Consider the following 23,235-nt stretch of genomic DNA (forward strand, 5'->3'; position numbering starts at 1 on the left):
TTTCAATAAATCCCCAAAAAATTCATGGCTAAACAGCATTCATCACATGATCAACACACCAAATTTCAAGTCATTTGGACCAAGGGAAGCAAGTCAATTAAAATCCATAAGTCAAAGCATGCTCAAACAAGCTCACACAAGGCACCAAATCATACATCAACTTCCAGCAAGCATAAAACAGAAACTACACATGATAAATGAACCAAATCAAAGCCATGACAAACTTCAAGATGTCTAGAATACATGTGTAAAATTTCAAGTCCATCCAATAAGCAACAAGAATTTCACAAATCATATAAGATCATGACTCACAAAAAGTCCACAATTGGTCAAACAGAAAAGAAATTCTCAAACAAATTGAAAATGCACTCAAAATATCCACAAAATTTCACACTCAAACTTAACATCCAGAAGAGTCAACATGCAAAAATTCAGATCATTTCAAGTTCATATGGCATGGTAAAGAAATTCCACAAGTTGGACAAGAAATGGTATGACACAAATTGTCACACCTCCAATAAACAGATCATATCTCATAAACCAGGAATGCAAAAATCACAAACTATATACCACAATGCTCCTCAAGGTGTCTAGTTTACACATATAAAATTTCAAGAATTTTGGATCAAGCATCATCATTTCATGATCAAAATGGTAAGCAAGGTGCAACAAATGACATGTATGAGCAAACCCTAGCCAAAACAGAAATCCACACGTGCACAATTTTCATAAAAATCACCATAAAATAGTAGACATGGCAAGGATCATGGCACAAAAAATCTCACATCAATTGGTTTATTATTCAAGAAGTTATGAATTTTGGAATGGCATGAAAAAAATAAAAAAAGATGAATGAAGCATGGTGAACATGTGAAGCATACAAGAGAAAATACAAAGGCCAAAGTGAGAATGTCTTGAGCGGAGGATCGAACCTCATCCAAATTCAAATACGCGCGCGTTATGATGAAACGCCGCGTTTCACTAATACAGGTGGCGCAGCTCTATTGGACGCATGGCACACAAACACAAAAATCATGCAATCACACGGGAACATGGATCAAATACGAATCTGGAAATGGATTTCTAGGGTTCTTCAATGTTCATACGTTCTTCATCACTCAAGAACACTTCCTCACCAAAATTAACAAACAGCATACCGTTGAACTCGTCTTGCAACATACATTAACAATCTAACAACAATTAAACCTAATTCTAATCACATCAACCAAATCGAGCAAATAAAGTTTTACATCTCAAACTTAAATTCATGATAACTCATTCAATTCTCAATGAAAATCAAAAATATAAAGTTCAGCATGCTCCACAATCAAGGATCTACAAGAACCATAGCATAATTTCATGAATTGAGAGCATCGAATTCCAACCTCTATGAAGATGCAGAGCTGGAATCGTGAGTTTCAAGGCCTTAAAGGTGAAAACAGATGTTCCTTGATGCTCCAGTAGATGAATGAGTGCAAGAATTTAGCTCAGCAATGCTCAAACTCGAAGGAATCTCCAACTGCCATGTGAGGTGCTTGATGCAACAGTGCTAGGTTTGGCTCGAAATTGAGGGATCCTTGCTTGCAGAAAGTCCAGTGATGCTTGTAGATGATAGATCAATGAAGAACAATGCAAGATCTATGAAGAATTTTCAGAAAAATGGAGAGAAAGAGTTTATGCAATTGTGCAATTCTTGATCTAGATCTGTTCAAATGAAGTGTTAATCTCAAATTCAGTTAGCATTAGCCTTATATATGTGCTGTTAATCCTTTCCTTAATCTCAATTAGCCAAATGTGAATGAATTAGAGAAAATGCAAGTGTTATGCTAATGTTGGTCAAAGTGACTTCATGTGCATGGAATGAGCTGCTACAGTGCACGAATTTCTTGCTAAACACACTCCAAATGTGATGTAAGACCAATTGCAAGTGAAAATATGTGTGGAAAATGCATAGTTTTGAAAGTCACTTTTTCCCTCCCTTTTTTAAATTCAAACCACATGGAAAATGCCATTTTTATGTGATGATTTTTGATGAAATGTAATGAATGATTTGGATAGAGCATGTCAAATGGAGTTTGTAGCAAAAAACCCCACTCAATTTGGCCAAATGGTGTGAAAGTTATCCCACTTTGAAGTTCAAAATTTCTTGACAATGATTTGATCATAACTTGCCAACCACAAATGAGAAATGGATGTTCTTGGACTTTTTGGAAAGGTGAGAGCAAGATCTTCAACTTTCATGTTGGACAAAGTTTCATTTGAAGCTTGTATGATGATGTAAATTTGAGGAGAAGACCTTTCCATTTTTGGCAGTTTGAAATTACAAGTCACTTACTATTTTTGGAAACATTTCATCTGACCTCAAATTCTTCAATCCTGATCTTTGAAATGTCAAATGAGACTTGTATGTACATGAATGAAGCCTTTCAAACCATCTCCCACCTTCAAATCCATGATTTCATGCACAGTTGACCACAGTTGACTTTCTAGGGTTTCAGATGAAATTCAGCTTGACTGTTGAGCTTTGATCATCCAATCCTTGGCTAAATCACTTCAAAATGATCACTAGGTCATATGCACACAATGAACCAACCATAGGACTTTGCTTCAATAGAGAATGCACTTGCTTGCTTGCTTGACTAGATCTCTTGACCAGTTGACCTAATCTTGTCTGATGACTTGCACTAGGGCAAACGATAATGCAATGCTATGCAGTGGACTATGTAATGTTAATGACCTAAAATGAAAATATATGTACACAATGGGAGGTGCAAATTTGAGCTGCTACAACTGCCCCTATTCAATCAGCTGGGAACCCGAACGGATGAGAGCAACGGCTGTCAGACTTTCAGGGTAAACAGGGATTGAATACCGAAGAACCGTAGAAATTTGCACAATGCGGGGATCCACCAACGGAAACGTCCACTGGGATCTGATACTTATTACTAGGATTTTGACTTTTTTTTTCAAAGGTACAGTCACATCCATACATCGAAAGACGATGAATGGGGGAAAATATATCTAGATGTCAACAGACAACTAGGAAAAACTCGACGTTTATCGAAACCAACGGAGAGGTAGCCAGACATCAACGGATGAATGGGGGAAAATACATCTAGATGTCAACGGACAACTAGGAAAAACTCGACGTTTATCGAAACCAACGGAGAGGTAACAAACATCAACAGATGACCTGCGGGAATAATACATCTAGATGTCAACGGACAACTAGGAAAAACTCGACGTTTATCGAAACCAACAGAGAGGCAACCAATCATTAATGAATGACTGGAAGAGATACAACCATACGTCAACGGACGAAATGGGAAAAACTCATCGTTTATCGACACCAACGGAGAGGTAACCAGACATCAACGGATGAATGGGAAGACTCGACCAGACGTCAACGGACGAACGGGAGAAGCTCGACGTTTATCGACACCAACGGAGAAGGAGAAGCTCGACGTTTATCGACACCAACGGAGAGGTGACCAGACATCAACGGATGAATGGGAAGACTCGACCAGACGTCAACGGACGAACGGGAGAAGCTCGACGTTTATCGAAACCAACGGAGAAGTAACTCACTGAGGATCAAGGTCACGACAGGGAGCAGACAGGAAGGAACACCAAGATTACCGGGTTGTAGGCATGAAACAGGCGATCGACCAAAGCGTGAATTGGTTTGTGTTCCAAAACACTCATTATCCTGAAGAGGGCTAGAAAAGCAATCTTGTTAAAGGATGGACATTCAATTCCACAAGGAACACGAATCTTACTCAGTTGGGGAAACAAACAAAGGGTTCAGCCAAAGAGCGCATAAGATATATTATCTATAGCCGTCAAAACGTAGATAATACACTAGCATTAGCCTTATATATGTGCTGTTAATCCTTTCCTTAATCTCAATTAGCCAAATGTGAATGAATTAGAGAAAATGCAAGTGTTATGCTAATGTTGGTCAAAGTGACTTCATGTGCATGGAATGAGCTGCTACAGTGCACGAATTTCTTGCTAAACACACTCCAAATGTGATGTAAGACCAATTGCAAGTGAAAATATGTGTGGAAAATGCATAGTTTTGAAAGTCACTTTTTCCCTCCCTTTTTTAAATTCAAACCACATGGAAAATGCCATTTTTATGTGATGATTTTTGATGAAATGTAATGAATGATTTGGATAGAGCATGTCAAATGGAGTTTGTAGCAAAAAACCCCACTCAATTTGGCCAAATGGTGTGAAAGTTATCCCACTTTGAAGTTCAAAATTTCTTGACAATGATTTGATCATAACTTGCCAACCACAAATGAGAAATGGATGTTCTTGGACTTTTTGGAAAGGTGAGAGCAAGATCTTCAACTTTCATGTTGGACAAAGTTTCATTTGAAGCTTGTATGATGATGTAAATTTGAGGAGAAGACCTTTCCATTTTTGGCAGTTTGAAATTACAAGTCACTTACTATTTTTGGAAACATTTCATCTGACCTCAAATTCTTCAATCCTGATCTTTGAAATGTCAAATGAGACTTGTATGTACATGAATGAAGCCTTTCAAACCATCTCCCACCTTCAAATCCATGATTTCATGCACAGTTGACCACAGTTGACTTTCTAGGGTTTCAGATGAAATTCAGCTTGACTGTTGAGCTTTGATCATCCAATCCTTGGCTAAATCACTTCAAAATGATCACTAGGTCATATGCACACAATGAACCAACCATAGGACTTTGCTTCAATAGAGAATGCACTTGCTTGACTAGATCTCCTAACCAGTTGACCTAATCTTGTCTGATGACTTGCACTAGGGCAAAGGACAATGCAATGCTATGCAGTGGACTATGTAATGTTAATGACCTAAAATGAAAATGTATGTACACAATGGGAGGTGCAAATTTGAGGTGCTACACCTAGCAGGGGAAAGAGCGACACCCATTGTCTAAAGTAAGTTTTAAACGGGGCACTAATTTACAAATGGAAGAGAATATAACTCGTCTTATCCAATAATAATTTTTTTATTAAAGCATAAACGTTAGTCACTTCTGCTTCTTGGTCATATCGGTGCTCTTTGTCGAGGAAATACATGTTTTCAAGTCTTGTCAGCTTGCATGTTGTTACTCCTAATATAGTTTGCCGCATCTCGCTTATTCACATGCAACTTAATATATATATATATATATATATATATATATATATATATATATATATATATATATATATATATATATATATATATATATATATATATATATATATATATATATATATATATATTATGATATAGTTTGTTATATTTGTTAATGGTAAAAATAGCTTGTATCAATACTTCTATTTTACAAAAATCACTACAACAAACAAGACCTTAGACAGCGCTTTTTTTAGCCTTAGACAGCGCTTTAAAGCGCTGTCTAAACCTCCGCTGCTAAAGGTTTAGACAGCGCTTTTTTAAATCTTAAAAGCGCTGTCTAAGCCCCCCCCCCCCTTAGACAGCGCTTTGGCCAAAAGCGCTTTATAAGACCCTCTTATTTTAAATTTTTTAGGTATACCTTAGACAGCGCTTTTGAAAAGCGCTGTCTAAGCCCCACCCCCTTAGACAGCGCTTTGGCCAAAAGCGCTTTCTAAGACCCTCCTATTTTAATTTTTTTAGGTATACCTTAGACAACACTTTTCAAAAAGCGCTGTCTAAGCCCCCCCCTTAGACAGCGCTTTTGCCTAAAGCGCTTTCTAATCCCCCCCTTAGACAGCGCTTTTTACAAAAGCGCTGTCTAAGGTATACGAAAATTTTTGAAGCTTTTGTTTTAAACCACATTTTTTCCAGGTTTATAAACCAGAATTTCTACCTGTTTTCAACCAGATTTTGACAGACAATTATCACATTTTATATATGCCATTTTGGCCTTTTTTCTACCAATTTTTGGCTAACAAATATATATATACCAATTCAAACCAATTTTGCCTTAAATGTATCAAAATATATACAAATTTATGTACACATTTACAAGTCATTACATATACTACAAATGTACACATTAATTACACAAATTTATGAACAAACATTGAGCTCTATCATGAATTGACACCACTCCTCTTTGATTTCGTCCACTTGATCCTTTGTATAAAATGCACACTTGAATTCCTCAAAGTACTACATAATAATATAACATATTTTGAATTAATTCCAACTATTTAATTATATGAGATATGTGTAAATATAAAAATAACTCATAAGTTAGAAATACATACATCGGTGGGAATCTTTAATCGGCCCAAAGCAAGAGTATCTCGCATAAACCTCAACATGAAATACCCGCAATCTATTTGATTACGTTGTTGAGGACACTACATATGAAAAAAAAAATATGGATTATAAATCCTAAGTTTTATCAAGTGTCATCACTAATATAATAAAAAATGTGGTAATTAAAAATATACCGCCACTTTAATCCATGTAATGGAGTTGGCGCCCCTCCTTGAGGTTTGAAAAGTTTCTTCTACTTTTCAAGAACAGTAGAAGAAACAAACACAAGGAAGTAGCAGTTCTTGATCTTCATTTTCTTTATTTCTGGATCAAAAAATGCCTGCACATACATTTCTTTTTAAAATTAAAAAAACAACTAAGAGCTACATAACGCTTAACAGAAAGAACTATATAACTTCTATATCCATATCTGAGAAGCTTAGTATACATCAACAACACAAAAAACTTCAGTATAAAAAAACACACACTATATGGAATAACCGCATACTGCAATTAAGAAACATACTTGCAAAATCTCCCAGATTGCCATTGACCAAGGTCTAAGAATATAGCAACCAGAAATATCATAGTACTCAATCATTTCTCCATTAACAACAACCTGAAAGATGAATCAAAAGTCAAACACATCATGCAAAGCAATCAGATCAAGATAAACAACTTTGACCAAAAACAAATCAGGTCAAAATACAAACTACTCAATAGATTAACACAAATAGTACCTCAGAATACCACTCTCGGAAATTCTCAGCCTTCCGATTGGTAAGACCTAATCCAGTCTCTTTCTTCACTTCCTTCTTCTTTCCACCTACAAAGCTTCGCCGTTAAACTAAAACGTAAATCAGCAACAACAACGTGAAGGATCGTCGTTAATGTGAAATTACCAGGCTGTTGTTTTGCGGCGGGTTGGTGTTTTGCGGCGGATTGCTTTTTTTCGCCGGTGGCTTTCTTTTTCTCGGCGGATTGTTGTTGTTTTTTGTCGTCGGTCCCCGCCATTGTGAACGACGAGTACCTGATACGGTTGGAAAGAAGGCGGAGGCGAGGGAGAAGGGAGCGTGCAAGAGCGATTGTGGCGTGACGGGGAGACTGTGTTTATCTCTAGGGTTTTTAGCTTCAGATTAAATTGCCACTTTGTCTAGATGTCAACTTGTCTTTTTTTTTATTTTAGTATTTCGGTCACTCTTGTAGGTATTTACTCAATGGTAATCCTCTCAAATCTCAATTACTTTCTATAATACTACTACTACTGTTACTAGTCACATTTACAAAATAAATAGTCTCATAAAAATTGTAAAATTTACGTTACAATTTTTTTTATTTTTTTTAAATGTATCATCTAATTAAAATAGCATTATTTATATTTTCTCACTTATGACAATGAAAATACATAATAGTTAGACAATGAAAATACATAATAGTTATTCGATAAACCATTATGGGGATGTTTGTTTTATCTTTAAAATAAATTAATTTTTTTATTTTTAAAAGGGAATTTAATAATAAAATATTTTTTAAATATTATAAATTTTTTATATTAATTTTTTAAAATTAAAAGATTAATTTTGGCATCCTATAATATAAAAATATATTATTTAAGATAAAAAAATAGTTGAAATTTAAAAAAAAAATTATTTGAAAATAGTTTCAAAATTAAATAATTTTTTTAAATTTTGATATTCAAAAAATTTTAATAATTTAATAAAATATTTAAAATAATATTTTAAAAATGGAGTCTGAAATTTTATTTTAATTAGACCTTAGACAGCGCTTTTGTGGAAAACGCTTTCTAAGGTATGCCTTAGACAGCGCTTTCCAAAAGCGCTTTCTAAACCCCCCTTAGACAGCTCTTTTGGTTTTAATTTTTTTTTTAATTTAAAGACTTTAGACAGCGCTTTATCAAAAGCGCTGACTAAGGTCTATATTTAAAAGCGCTTTCTAAAAGCGCTGTCTAAGGGGGGGTCTTAGACAGCGCTGTCTAAGACCCCCCCTTAGACAGCGCTTTCATTATTTTTTTGGAATATTTTCTGTGTTTTATTTTAATTTTAACCTTAGACAGCGCTTTCTTTTAAAAGCGCTGTCTAAGATGCGCTGTTAAAAGTCATTTTTGACGTAGTGAATTTCAATCTAAAAAGCTGTAGGATTTTGGATAATTAGGGGGATGATCAGAGGCAATCAACCATCACTAAAGAAAGGGACAATTTTCCTGTAGGTGATGAAGGAATTCCTTAAATGATGAAAATGTTTGAGATCTAACACAGATGATAATTTTGTTGTAGTCCCATATATTTCATGTATTTCAGCTTGACTTGTTTTTTCCGCACCTCTTTGTTTGTCAATGAAGTCGCACTTTGATTCCTCAACCATTCTCTCCGTAGAACATTATTTTTTCCGGACATTCACTGCAACATCACATTTATGCATATTGTTTATGCATGACATACATTTACTTAGAAATGGCGAGGAGCTAAATTCTCTTGGAATAAGTTGTTTGCATGCTGTATGAATCTAACGTTAGGCCCTTCACTTTGAAGCAATATATCCATGATTGTTTAAAATAATTTGAAGAAAATTGGAGTAGCAATTTCGGTGGTGAATGATGGGTTTTTCACTATATAGTATACATAGTTTATTTAATCTATTAAAGTACCAACATTTTGTAAGGTCTCTTAGTATCTATTGAAGATTAATTATAGAGATTTATTTATCTATGTTTTCTCATAAAATAAAGGTTACAACTGACTGTTTATATAAGTTATTGGATCTAAGAAATAGTAACAAACTAACTAACATAAGAGATAAAAGGGAAAAAGAAATAACAACATAAATAATAACCTATAAAAGTTGTTATGATAAACCTTATCTCTAATACTCCTCCTCAAATTAGAGAGTGGGGATTATGAACTCCTAACTTAGACAAGAAATCATGGAAAATCTTAGCTCCTAAAGATTTGGTGAATATGTCAGCTTGTTGGTGCTGAGTTGAAACATGAGTCGTAGTGATGGTGCCTGATTGGATATGATATCTGATGAAATGACAATCGACTTCAATATGTTTAGTTCTTTCGTGGAAGACAGAATTGACGGCTAAGTGAATGGCTGCTTGATTATCACAGTATAATGGAGTAGGATGTGTGCAAGGGACTTAAAGAGTATTCAGTAAGTTGCGAAGCCAAATAATTTCACTTGTAGCATGTGCCATGGCTCTATATTCAGATTCACTAGATGAGCGAGAGATGGTCACTTGTTTCTTTGTTTTCCATGAAATGTGGGTGTTTCCAAGTTTCATCAAATATCCTGATGTAGATTTTCGTGTTATGGGACATGATGCCCAAACCGAATCACAAAAGGCAACTAGTTGGAGGTAATTGTTTTTAGGTAAGATAATGCCTTGACCTGGGGAGGATTTAAGGTATCGAAGGACTCTCATGGCTGCGTCCCAATGATCTTGGAGGGGTGTTTGCATGAACTGGCTCAACATGTGGACAACGTATGTTAATTTTGGCCTTGTGATTGTGAGGTAAATGAGGTGACCAATGAGTCGTCTATATTTTACTGGATCAGAGTAGGGTGGTCCATTTGCCAAGGCAAGTTTGTGATTGGCCTCCATTGGGAATGGGGAAGCCTTGGGACCAAGCATGCCACATTCAGTGAGAATATCAAGTGTATATTTTTGTTGACAGATAAATAAGCCTTCTTGTTTGTGTGCTAGTTCGATACCAAGGAAGTACTTAAGTTTGCTAAGATCTTTCATATGAAAACATTGACTCAAGTAGTGCTTGAATTTAGCACAAGTTTCTTCATAGTTTCCAGCAATGATTAACTCATCAACGTAAACGACAACAACTATGAAAATGGATGGGTTGGTGTACGTGAAGAGGTTGTGATCAACATGGCTCTCCTGGAAACCATAGTCAATCAAAGCTTTTGATAATTTGGAATACCAGTTTCGAGAGGCTTGGTGTAACCCGTACAATGACTTCTTCAATCGGCACACCATGTTAGGATGTGTAGTTTTGTAGCCTTGTGGAGTTTTCATATAGACATATTCATCTAAATCGCCATGAAGGAAAGAATTACTAACATCCATTTGATGAAGGATCCATTGTTTGGTGGCTAGAATAGTTAGTAAGCATCGAACAATTGTCATTTTTGCAAAGGATGCAAAGTTTTCATGGACGTCCTCTCCTTCAGTTTGAGTAAATCCTTTTACAAACAAACGAGATTTATGCTTCTCAATTTCTCTTGTGGCTTTGTGCTTAATCTTGTACACCTATCGACAGTCTATTAACCTTTTGTCAGGTAGAAGTGTGGTTAATTCCCATGTTTGATTGTTTGCCAATGATTGAAGTTCTTAAGCCATGACATCTCTCCACACTTGCAGTTTACTTGTCTGAGTGTATGATGTAGGTTCTTCAGTGTTACTAATTGAGATATTGTAGTGAGACAAAGTGGGTTGCATGGAGAGAAATTATGTGCAATTATTTTGTAAAATAGTATTGATATAAAATAATTATTATAGATTTCAGTAGAGATTAACCACATAGAAAAGGGTTAAAGATTCAAAAGGATGACTTAATTGTATTCTCTTCAGAGTTCTCTACAATTATTTTAGTTTACACATTTTATAATTACTCACACAATCAATCCAATTACGTTACACGTACCCCCTCATTTATATTATGTTGTTTAATTTTATGATAACAAATATAGTTTCTGCAATTTTGTCGAAATCAAAAACAATTAATATGGAGACAATACAAATTTACTCACAACTTATGATTTTTGTTGGCACAATTTATATTACTATTGCATTTGTAGTCCAACAAAATGACGATATTGTTGGGCATTTTTAATTCTTTCAGCAAGCAATATTAAACAATTATACTCGATATGTGTTACGTTTGATTTTTTTTTCTTCTTCAATTTTAGTATTTAATTTATTTCAATTTATTTTGTAGTATTAAAGATATTCATTTGTTTAATTTCTGTACAATGCATGTTCAAAGGATTTTCAATTTGACCTAAAAATTGAAAGGACCATCAAAGTAATCCCAAAAGCAAATCGTTTAGCTAAACAACATGAGAAATTAGCAAAGATATCACAATATAGTTCTACTGGTAGTGGGTCCCCTCAAATAACTCCATCCATATCACCTACAGAAAGCTTTAGAAGACTTTGGGCAACGATCGTCTAATAAAAGGTTGCTTATGGATTCCAACCGGGAAACCTATGTTTCTTTAAGAATAAAAGTTATGTGCTTGCATGTTTGAGAGATAATCATTCAAATAAAGCACAACTATATATCCTATGAGCATCTAGAAAGGTTGAAGGATACAAGTTTGTTTTTCAACCGAGCGAGGATAATCGAATGTCAATGTTAACTAATATTGTTCGTTCTAACTCTTATAGGTAGAGAAAATGAATAGATATAGATGTTACCAAGTTGTGTGATAGAAACTTGGGTGAAAATAGAAAAGTTGCTTTTAAAGAGATTTTATTTATAAAAAAAAATTTATGGACAAGATGGCTGACATCAGTGGTTTTGAGCAAGGAGAAATTAAATTTCTCCATGATGTTGTCTCATATTTTCAACATAGATAATAAACATGAGGATTCATGATCGAGTATAGCTATGGAGGAGATTTAAGGTTTCACCTATAGTCGAAACGATCATTTTTTACCAGAAGACTAATTAACCATTTGAGGAGAATTTCCTATCGAAGGAGGTTGGGAATTTGTTCGAGAGGCCTGTGGAAAACCCCGGTCGAGGTAATAGACTTAGTGAGATTTTGGGTTTTTGGTTAACGTGGCTACTGCGTTTTTATCAAAGAGAGTTGGATAAGATCATACGGTTATTCAAGACCACGTGGAAACTTGTCAAAGAAGAAAGATAAATGAAGACGAAGAAGTGTCAAGTTTTGCTAAGTCGACCATTGGAGACGGTTATCTTAGGACTAGTATATAAGCAGTGTTCCTTTGTAGTTTTAGGGGTCCGCAAATTTACATATTACACACCCAAAGTATCCAAGTTCGAAAGTGAGAAACAACTTTTTAATGTATATATTTGCATTCCATTTATAAAGTTAATTCTTTACTTTAACTTTTTCTTTTTATCCATACTTTACTGTATTTTCTTTATTGTTCAATGTTCTTGACATTTATTGTCAAAGTGTTTCGAAACACACAACTTTTGCACAAATCTGCCCCAGAAAATGAAAACAAGTCTGGAAGACGATCAAGAACTAAACCAAGAGAAAACTGAAAATCAAGTGATATAAGAAGAATTAGTTCATGATCAAACCCCAGATACTCCACATAAAATCTAGATCTTCCTAAGGAATGAAGATTAATAAAAGATCATTCAATATTGAATGTTATTGGAGACATATCGAAAGGAGTCACCACTATACAAATACTAAACAAGGTATGTAGCTATGTGGAATTTGTTTTATAAATTGAGCCAAAGGGAATCGGAAAAGCCATAATCGATAAACATTGGTCCCTTGCTATGCAAGAAGAGTTAAATAAATTTGAACAAAGCAACATTTCTGAACTCGTTCCCAAAGCTACAACTGATCTAGTTATTGGAACCTGATGGGTCTTTTGCAACAAGTTGAATGAAGATGTCAATGTTTTAATAAATAAATCCAAGCTCATTGTGAAAGGATACAATCAACAAGAGGGAATAGATTTAGATGAAACCTATGCTCCCATAGCTAGATTAGAAGCAATAAGGATGTTATTAGCTTTCTCATGCATCATGAATTTCAAGCTATTTCAAATGGATGTTAAAAGTGCATTTCTAAATGGTTACATCCAATAAGAAGTATTCGTTGATCAACCTCAATGTTTTATCAACCCTACTTATCCATATCATGTCTTTAAGCTTTAGAAGGAACTATATGGTCTGAAACAAGTTCCAAGAGAATAGTATGACTGATTAAGTAAATTCTTGCTTGAAAACAAGTTCCAAAGAGGACAAGTTGATAAAACCATTTTCATCAAGAAAACCGTGCATGACATTTTACTAGTTCAAATCTATGTTGATGATATTATCTTTCGTGCTACTAATGAATCCTTGTGTAGTGAGTTTTCTAAATTAATGCAGAATGAATTCAAAATGTCAATGATGTGAGAGCTAAAATATGTTTTAGAACTTCAAATCCATTAAATAAAAGGAGGAACATTTATAAATCAAGCTAAATATTGAAAAGATCTACAAACTAGATTTGATATTGAAAAGGCCAAAATATTAGCAACCCCAATGTTAACATCATGCTCCCTAGGCAAAGAGAAATATGGAAAAGCTGTTGATGAAAGAAAATATTGAGGTATGATAAACTCTATCATTTATCTAATTGCATCTCGTCCTGACATAATGTTTGTTATATGCGTGTGTGCATGCTTTCAAGCATTCCCAAAAGAACCACATTCTAGTGTCGTCAAGCGTATTATGAGATATCTCACTGGCATATAACAAATGGGTTTATGGTACCATAAAGGAGCAGATTGTGACATAGTTAGGTACTCCAACTCTGATTTTGCTGGGTGCAAATTAGACAGGAAAAAGTACCAATGATATGTGTCACTTACTTGGAAACTCGCTTGTCTCATGGCATAGCAAGAAACAATCTAGTGTAGCGCTATCCATAGCTGGGAAAAAATACGTTGTAAACAACATCTCAGTGACTACGGTGTCATACTTCAAGTTGTGCCAATAAAATGTGACAACACCAGTGCCATAAACCTCACCAAAAACCCAATACTTCACTCTTAGGTCAAACATATTGACGTTATGCATCACTTTATTAGAGATCACATTGAAAAAGGGGAATCTATGCTTGAATTTATAGACACATATAATCAACTCGCGGATATTCTTACTAAACCTCTCCCTAAAAGCAACTTCCTTTTCATAAGAACTGAACTAGGGATTGTAAACCAATTATGAATGAACTAATATATATGAATATATGTGTTTATGTTTGCATTTTTGTTTTTTTTCTTTCTTTTTTATTTCGACAAAGGGGCGAAGTATACTCTCAGGGGGAGTAGGGTATACTCTATAACTAACGCTGATCAAATTCGAGTTTTGATGGATTGGAAGTCACACTTTTCACAAATTCTTGTCAAATTCGTTTTGCACGAATTGAGCTTCATTCCACACGTATTTGGATCCCAACATATTTCCTATAAATAGAGAAACATATTGCATTCATTTCCAAGATTTTGAGAGCCAAGAAATCCCTGCTTCACTATGAAATTTTTCCAGAAAATTGAACTATCGTGTTTTGATTTCCAGCTTGTTTCAATCCAATTTCTTGATTCCATTAGCATCTTCGGTCTTATATGAAGCTTTTGCAACAATTCCCAAGCTCTAAGACCTTCTGAAGTGCCCTGACCAGATTGAGGTGCATTAACTTCTGATCACCATTTGGACAAGGTAGTTTTGAGCATCATTTGAACTCAAACAAGTTACCACAATGTAGTCCTTCACTCTATGATATTTTCCCCTAACTTATCTGGTGTTGATTGATCATGGTCATCATTTAATTTTATTTTTCATGGCTTGCTTGTTTTTGAAACTTCTCTGAAATTCCCTATGCTCAGTTTAGATAAATTAATTTAGAGAATGAGATTGAATTCATGACGAGGAGGATATCACATTGGTGGTGGTCTCGTGTTCTGAATTTATGAAACGATGAAACTCCAGTGAGAGATCACCGAAGATTATTTTAGGTCATCTGAGTTTGTTTACACATTGGCAATTTATAATGTTCTGATTGGTTCAATTTAAATGCAATCACGTGTTTCACTTTTGCTAATTTCCAATGTGCACCCTAGCCTGAGGATTGCTGGATCTGCAACGTCAGTTAATGAGGTCAGATCCAATGCTCTGTATTTTTCTGATTTTATTTCTTTTTCTTTTTTCGTCTTAAATTGCTTTTTCTTTTAAAATTCATAGAAAATTCATTTTGCATCAAAAAAATACCAAAATAATTTCTAAAATTTTCTTTTCTTTTTCTTCATCTAATTTTAATTTTTCAACATTTTATTTTCTTGATTTTCCATTTTTTATGGGTTTTCTATTTTCTCCTTTATTTTAATTGGTTTAAAAATACTTTTATGCATTTTTAAATTCTTAAAAATTTATTTTATGCTTCTTATTTTATTTTCAACCTTGCATAATTTTCTTGGTCATTATTTAGTATTTTGAAGGACTCTATGAATTTTCTCTTTTATTTCCCTTTTATAATTCATTTTAAAAATATTTTTTAATCCATTTATTTTATTGTATTGTATTTTATATTTGTTTGACTTTTGTTGACTTCTGTTAGCCTTGGATCTTAGTTGATTTTTATCATTGATATCATCAAACTCAATGGATCTTGGGTGTTGATGGAGTGAAAACCCTAATCCACCAAAATGAATTATTGATTTTGTAGATGACTTGATCAAGCCTTTGATCCAATTTGGGTGTGATATCTCTTGTCCGCTTCTGCTTCATCTCTTTCTTTTCCTCTTGATCAATTGGATGATTTGTGTTCATCTTGTTCATGATGTGTGGATTGGTGCTTGATGAACTTTCATCATTTTAAATCTACCTCCTAATTCATCATGGATCATTTAAGGTACTTTGGAGTGATGCATAAGTACTATGAAGTATTGAATGATGTAATGGACCATTCTCCTAGCCTTTGTACTTGATCAATTCTCTTTTTTTTGTGGCATAAATTTATAAGAATGATTTATATATCATTTCTCTAGCATGTATTAACACAAACATTATTATTGACCGACCTCAGATAGTTGTAACTTCTACATAAGTCCAATTATGATTGCTTAACATAACACTAAATTTGTCTCGAAAGCAAGTCATTTGCATAAGTGTGGTTATAAGTCTTCTACTCCTCATGATATTGTGTGAAAAGTATTGTGTCCGTTTCACCTATGAGAGCTAGTGGCATACTTGTTGATTTTATCCATATTGGAGCCCTTCTCATAGGTGATATAGAGGTACATATTTCATACTTGTGGGTGAATAGTTGAGTATTCTCCAAAAAATGAGCAACCATATTTCTCTTTTTGATCACTAACATCACTTACTAACGTTTTATTGGATTTAAATTTACTTTAATGTCATTTATCTTATGCTCTTTATCCTTTTGTCATTTACTTTATGATTTTATTCTAGCATCTCATATCATATTGTTTATGTTTATGCTCTTTATCCTTTGTCCATTTGGACTTCTTTTTTAAGACATTAATAAAGGAAAACCCCTAAAAAATATGTTCTCTTAATTCATGGACTTGTGGTTACTATCCTTAGCATTGTTGTGGAGTTACTGACTTAGAATTAGGACCTTGAACTTTGCTTTGAGGGTTTGTGATCTAAGACTATGGGATTCATCTAGTACCTTTGACTTTGGACTTCTTTTGAAGACTTGGCTTGGTTATCCTGGTTTCATCTGATACATGGTTTATTCTTTGCTTATTTGGTTTGCTTGAGGCGTAATCCATAGGAGATAATTCTTGTTTGACTTATGTCATAAAGCTTGTTGTCTCTTGGTTAGATCTTTCCTCCCTGGCTTTTACTTTATGCTCTAGGATAGTCTCTTATTCTCCTCTCCTTCTTTGATTTTCAAAATCATCTCTCTATTTCAAAAACTTTCTGTGAAGACATGACTTCTCAAATATATGATGACGACAAACCTTGTTACATAGCTAAAGTCGGATTAACAAAAAGATTGATCAAGGTTCAAGCTCGTATATGAAGTTTCCAATAAATGATCAAGTCTTGATGAATCATATGAAGAATCGGCTTTCACATGGACCAGGTAACACTTGAACTCTAGATAGTTATACAAATGTTCATAACATGTTGCATTCATATCATAATCATTAAAAATAGTTTTATGCATCAAACAAACCACCACACTTCACTTTCTAAGTTATTTTTCAAAACTGTGTTAGAGTAACCGGTTATCAGCTTTAGAGTAACAGATTACTCTGTGTGATTTTCAAACATTTTTGTAACATTGGAACCATGTAACCGGTTATCCAATTTAAGGTAACCGGTTACCTCAAGAAAATTTCAAATTATTTTTAAACGTTGAATGCATGTAATCGGTTACCCTATTTAAGGTAACCGATTACCACTGATCCAGAATGAAAAATATTTGCATCTTTTCATGAGAACTCTTATGTTCTCTTCATCATGAAACATGGCAACCTTTGGATTATTTCATTCATCTGATGAGGTGTTTTAGACATTATATAAACATCATTTTTCAGATTTCAAGATTACCTCCTTGCAAAATTTTAAATCATTTACACACATTCTCTCAATCTTTCTAAGTGTTCATCCAAATTTTCTTAAGAGTGAAACTTTGCATAAACCTTCATTTTCAGCATCATAGTTTCATTTCATTTCAAGAACACTTGTATAATTACTGTGAGATTTGAGTGTTACAAAGGAGAAGATCAATTATTTAATTGATATCCTTTAATTTTCATCTATCTCATCTTATACAAATTATTCAGAATTATATTCTTTGATTACAACTTATTCTTAGGATTGTTAAGGATAGGTTTGTAAGGCGTTATCCTTGTTATCCGGTATGTGGATACAAGAGGTCCATTTGTGAGAAATAGAGTCTTGATTGGACTTTAAACATTGTAAATCCAAGAGGATTGTTCTTGGTGTGTTAGAATAAGATAGAAAGACCTTAAGGTGTATTGTCTAGGAATCTAACATTATAGTGAAATTCTCTTTCATGTTGAAAGGGGAGTGGAGTACTCTCAATCTGTGAGGGGAACCACTATACATCGCTGTGTCATTTACTTTCCGCTCTTTACCGCTTTTCATCACTTAAAAATTTCAGAAAGTAAAAGTCATAAACCATCAAAAATCCAGAAAATACTCTAAGTGCCTCATTCACCCCCCCTCTAAGGCACTCCTTAAACTTACAATTGTCATCAGAGCAGGTTATATGTAACCTGTTCCTAAAAGATCCGCATGGCTTCCGTAAGCACGAATCCGGTTTTTAAAGACGGTGGAAGTAGTAACAAACCACCACTATTCTCTGGAGAATATTTTGATTTTTGGAAGATCCGTATGAAGGCACATCTAGAAGCCCAAGGAGAAGTCATATGGGAAGCCGTTGAAAATGGTCCACGTAATCCTACGAGTGTGATCAATGGCGTTGGTACTCCAAAGATAAAGAGTTCGTACGATGAAGATGATAAAAAAAATCTTAAATGAAAAGAAAGCAATAAACATTCTTCAAAGTGCCTTAAGCATGGATGAGTTCTTCCGCATATCTCAATGCAAGTCGGCAAAAGAAATATGGGACACCTTAGTGGAGACACATGAAGGCACCGCCGAAGTAAATAGATAAAGGTTGAATACATTAAGTCAAGAATATGAGATGTTTAGAATGCTTCCCGGAGAATCCATCGTGGCGCTACAAAAGAGATTTGTTCACTTGACAAACCACTTGATTACTCTCAGAAAAACATTTACAAATGACGATCTCAATCTCAAATTACTAAGATCATTGACTCGAGAATGGCAGCCGAAGGTGACGGTTATCTCTGAAAAGAAAAGTCTTTCAACAATGACGTTCGCATCTCTCTTTGGATAACTTCAAGAACATGAGTTAGAACTTGGTAGGCTTGAGAAACATGAAAGCCAAGAAAAGAAATATAAAGGGATTGCTTTGAAGGCAGACTCAAAAGAAGATAAAGATGATGACGCATTGGAAGAAGATGAGAATTTCATGCTCCTTGTTAAAAGGCTCGGTAAGTTCTTTAACAAAAATGGTAAATCCTTTAACACTAAAAAGAATAGACATTTCAGGAAGAAGGAGGCCACCACATCTACGCAAGATGTAACATGCTATGAATGTGGAAAGCAAGGCCACATAAAGTCGGAATGTCCTAAACTTTCAAAGAAAGGAGGATTCAAGAGCAAGAAAGACTTCAAGAATAAAAAGGCATATCTTGCATGGGAGGATAATGAAATTAGTTCTTCATCCGGGTCGGATAGCGAGGAATGTGCAAACTTGGCGCTAATGGCTTCACATCATTCCAATGATGAAGAAGAGGTTAGTAATAATTTTTCTCTTTTTGATGATGATGCACAAGATGCGATTAATGAATTGTTAAATGAATGCGAAATTCTTTATAAAACTATATCATCTCAAAAGAAACAAATTTCTTCCTTAGAAGAAAAGATTGAAAGTTTTGAAAATGAGAAACAAAAGATGATTAGTGAAAAGAAGAATTTTGTATGTCTAGAGTGTAAATCTCTCTCGTTCCAAATTGTCCAACTTAAAAGAGTCCTTGAAAGGTACGAAAAAGGGCAAATTAGTTTGGAAGGGATTCTTAGCCAACAAAGGTACTCAAATGACAAAAGTGGACTTGGTTACTCCAAATTTTCTAAACCAAGTACAAGTAAAACTATCTTTGTAAGGCCTAAGGATCAACCTCCAAAAGAAAGAGTCAACACACCAAAGATTGTGCATCAACATCCTGAAAAGAAAAAGTTTACAAAGAAAAAGACCTTTGTTCCTAGATATAAAAGCAATTTTGAACCAACCTGTTTTTATTGTGGTATTATTGGCCATACACCTAATGCTTGCTACATTAGAAATTTTAGTGTAGCAAAATGGCATTATGTATGTGTTGAAAAAGGTACTAATTATAAAGGACCCAAAGCAATTTGGGTACCTAACAAAACTTAACTTTGTTTTGTAGGTTTGCTTGAAGGCCACAACAAATCTTTGGTATTTGGATAGTGGGTGCTCCAAGCATATGACCGATGATGTGCACAAATTTTCAGATCTAAAGCTTAAGGCCAAGGGTTATGTTACTTATGGAGATAACAACAAAGGAAGAACTCTTGGCATATGCAAAGTAGGTGCACCAAATTTCATATCCATCGAAGATGTGCTATATGTCGAAGGACTAAAGCACAATCTCTTAAGCATCAACCAACTTTGTGACAAAGGATTCAAAATACGGTTCACAAAATATGAATGCTTAATCGAAGACGAAGTCACACAAGAGGTAATGCTTATAGGTAAGCGAATTAATAATATTTTCATGATTTCCCTTGACGATGTTTCTTTGAAGGTTAAGTGTCTTGTGGCAAATAACAATGAATCTTGGTTATGGCAAAAGAGATTTGCTCACATTCACATGGAGCACTTGAATAAGTTAGTAAAACATGACCTGGTCATTGGATTGCCAAAGATAAAATTCATCAAAGATAGGCTTTGCGATTCATGTCAAAAGGGGAAGCAAACCAAGTCAGCTTTCACATCCAAAATTGTGGTGTCCACTTCTAGGCCACTACAACTGTTACATATGGACTTATTTGGTCCATCAAGAACAAGAAGCTTCGGAGGTAACTTATATGCTTTAGCTATTGTTGATGATTATTCTAGATATACTTGGACTTTCTTTTTAGTGCAGAAAAGTGATGTATTCAAAGCATTCAAGAAGTATGCAAAATAGATTCAAAATGAGAAATCATTAACAATTGCCTCCATAAGAAGCGGTCATGGTGGAGAATTCCAGAATACCTCCTTTGAAGATTTTTGCGAAGATCAAGGAATATTTCACAACTTCTCGGCTCCAAGAACTCCACAACAAAATGGAGTAGTTGAAAGAAAGAATAGGTCATTGGTGGAACTTGCAAGAACAATGCTTAGCGACTCAAATCTTCCTAAGTATTTTTGGGCGGATGCAGTTAGCACGACATGTTTTGTAAGTAATAGAGTTAACATAAGACCTATCCTAAAGAAGACTCCATATGAACTCTTCAAAGGAAGGAAACCCAACATCTCCTTCTTTCACATCTTTGGATGCAAGTGCTTTGTCCTAAACAATGACAAAGACAACCTTGGTAAGTTCGACGAAAAATCGGATGAAGGTATTTTTCTTGGTTATTCTCTTACAAGTAAGGCATACAAAATTTATAATAAAAGAATCTTAAATATAGAAGAATCCATGCATGTTAAGTTTGACGAATCTAACCCCTCAAAAGAGGAAATTGTTGTTTGTGATGATGATGATGATTTTGTAGAAAATCCTAAAGAAGATACTTCAAACAAGGATCAAGAAGCACCGATTCAACAAGAGTCAAATGAAAATGATCTACCTAAGGAATGGAGGACTCATAGAGATCATCCCATTGACAAAGTAATTGGTGACATTAGTCAAGGTGTCGCTACAAGATTGAATCTCAAGGATGCATGCTTAAACATGGCGTTCGTTTCGCAAATAGAACCTTCCAAAATTGATGAAGCTCTAGAAGATGATCAATGGATTGTTGCTATGCAAGAAGAATTAAACCAATTCGAGAGAAATCAAGTTTGGGAACTTGTTCCTAGACCAAGTGGTAAGCACATTATTGGAACAAGATGGGTGTTTAAGAACAAGCTTGATGAGAATGGAATAATTGTTCAAAACAAAGTAAGATTGGTCGCTCAAGGGTACAATCAAGAAGAAGGAATCGACTTTGAGGAAACATTCGCTCCAGTTGCAAGGTTAGAAGTTATTCGTTTATTACTTGCTTACGCATGTTCAATGATTTTTCAGCTTTTTCAAATGGACGTCAAAAGCACCTTCTTAAACGGCTACATCAACGAAGAAGTCTATGTCAAACAACCCCCGAGCTTTAAAGACTTCAAGCATCCTTCACATGTATACAAATTGAAGAAAGCTCTCTATGGATTAAAACAAGCACCAAGGGCGTGGTATGATCATCTAAGCAATTTTCTATGTGAAAAAGGTTTTGAAAAAGGCAAAGTAGACAAGACTTTATTTATCAAGAAGATAAAAGGGAATACCTTACTTGTGCAAGTCTACGTAGACGACATAATCTTCGGTTCATCCAACAAAGAACTATGTGAAGAATTTGCGTTGATAATGCAAGGTGAATTTGAAATGTTTATGATGGGGAAGATGAACTACTTCCTTGGATTGCAAATCAAGCAACTAAAAGACGGAATTTTTATCAACCAATCAAAGTATTGCAAAGAACTGTTAAAGAGATTTGAAATGGAAGGGTGTAAAGCAATGTCAACACCAATGGGCTCTGGAACTTATGTTGATCAAGACGAATTGGGTGTGTCAATTGATATCACGAAGTATCGAGGTATGATTGGTTCTTTATTATATTTGACGGCAAGCCGTCCTGACATAATGTTTAGCGTGTGTTTATGTGCTCGCTTCCAAGCAAATCCTAAGGAGTCACATCTCACGGCGGTCAAGAGAATCATGAAGTACCTCAAGGGAACAACCAACGTTGGATTATGGTATCCTAAAGGTAGTGTTTGTAAGTTAATTGGTTATTCCGACGCGGATTATGAAGGTTGTAAAATAGATAGAAAAAGTACTAGTGGAACGTGTCACATCCTTGGTAATGCTCTAGTCTCATGGTCCTGTAAGGAACAATCGTGTGTTTCTCTTAGTACGGCTGAAGCAGAATACATAGCAGCAGGCAGTTGCTGTGCCCAGAATCTTTAGCTAAAGCAACAATTAAGTGACTATGGAGTCGATCTTGGATGCATACCACTCCGATGCGACAACACAAGTGCGATTAATATCACAAAGAATCCGGGCATGCACTCAAGGACCAAACACATAGACATTCGACACCATTTCCTTCGTGATCATGTGCTTAAAGGCGATGTCGAAGTTACCTTTGTCGATACTCATAATCAACTGGCGGATATCTTCACAAAGCCGCTCGCAAAAGAACTATTCTATAAGATTCGAAGAGAACTTGGCATTTTGGATGAAGGTGACATATAACTATCTCACAAGTATTCACTATACATAAGGCCAAGGTACACAAGTTCTCAATCCGTCTTAATTTTGTGAATTTTTTTTTCTTCTAATTTTTTTTTGTATATGTGCTTTTTGCCACTGTGTAACCGGTTACTTCATTTTGGATAACCAGTTATCC

At 34.8% G+C, this 23,235-nt stretch overlaps 1 protein-coding gene across 1 annotated transcript; it reads right to left on the reverse strand.

Annotated features, from left to right (window-relative positions):
• Positions 1–6,579: 6,579 nt before the first annotated feature.
• On the reverse strand, positions 6,580–7,445 carry LOC127094761 (proline--tRNA ligase, cytoplasmic). The gene is made up of 3 exons (XM_051033551.1): positions 7,138–7,445; positions 6,976–7,061; positions 6,580–6,854 (listed from the first exon to the last, which is right to left on the reverse strand). Exons 1-3 carry the CDS (start codon positions 7,247–7,249, stop codon positions 6,723–6,725), a joined length of 330 nt encoding a protein of 109 aa, XP_050889508.1. The 5' UTR covers positions 7,250–7,445; the 3' UTR covers positions 6,580–6,722.
• Positions 7,446–23,235: the final 15,790 nt, after the last annotated feature.

This window comes from Lathyrus oleraceus, chromosome 6, assembly GCF_024323335.1.
Source record: "Lathyrus oleraceus cultivar Zhongwan6 chromosome 6, CAAS_Psat_ZW6_1.0, whole genome shotgun sequence".
In the NCBI taxonomy this organism is placed as follows: Eukaryota; Viridiplantae; Streptophyta; class Magnoliopsida; order Fabales; family Fabaceae; genus Lathyrus; species Lathyrus oleraceus.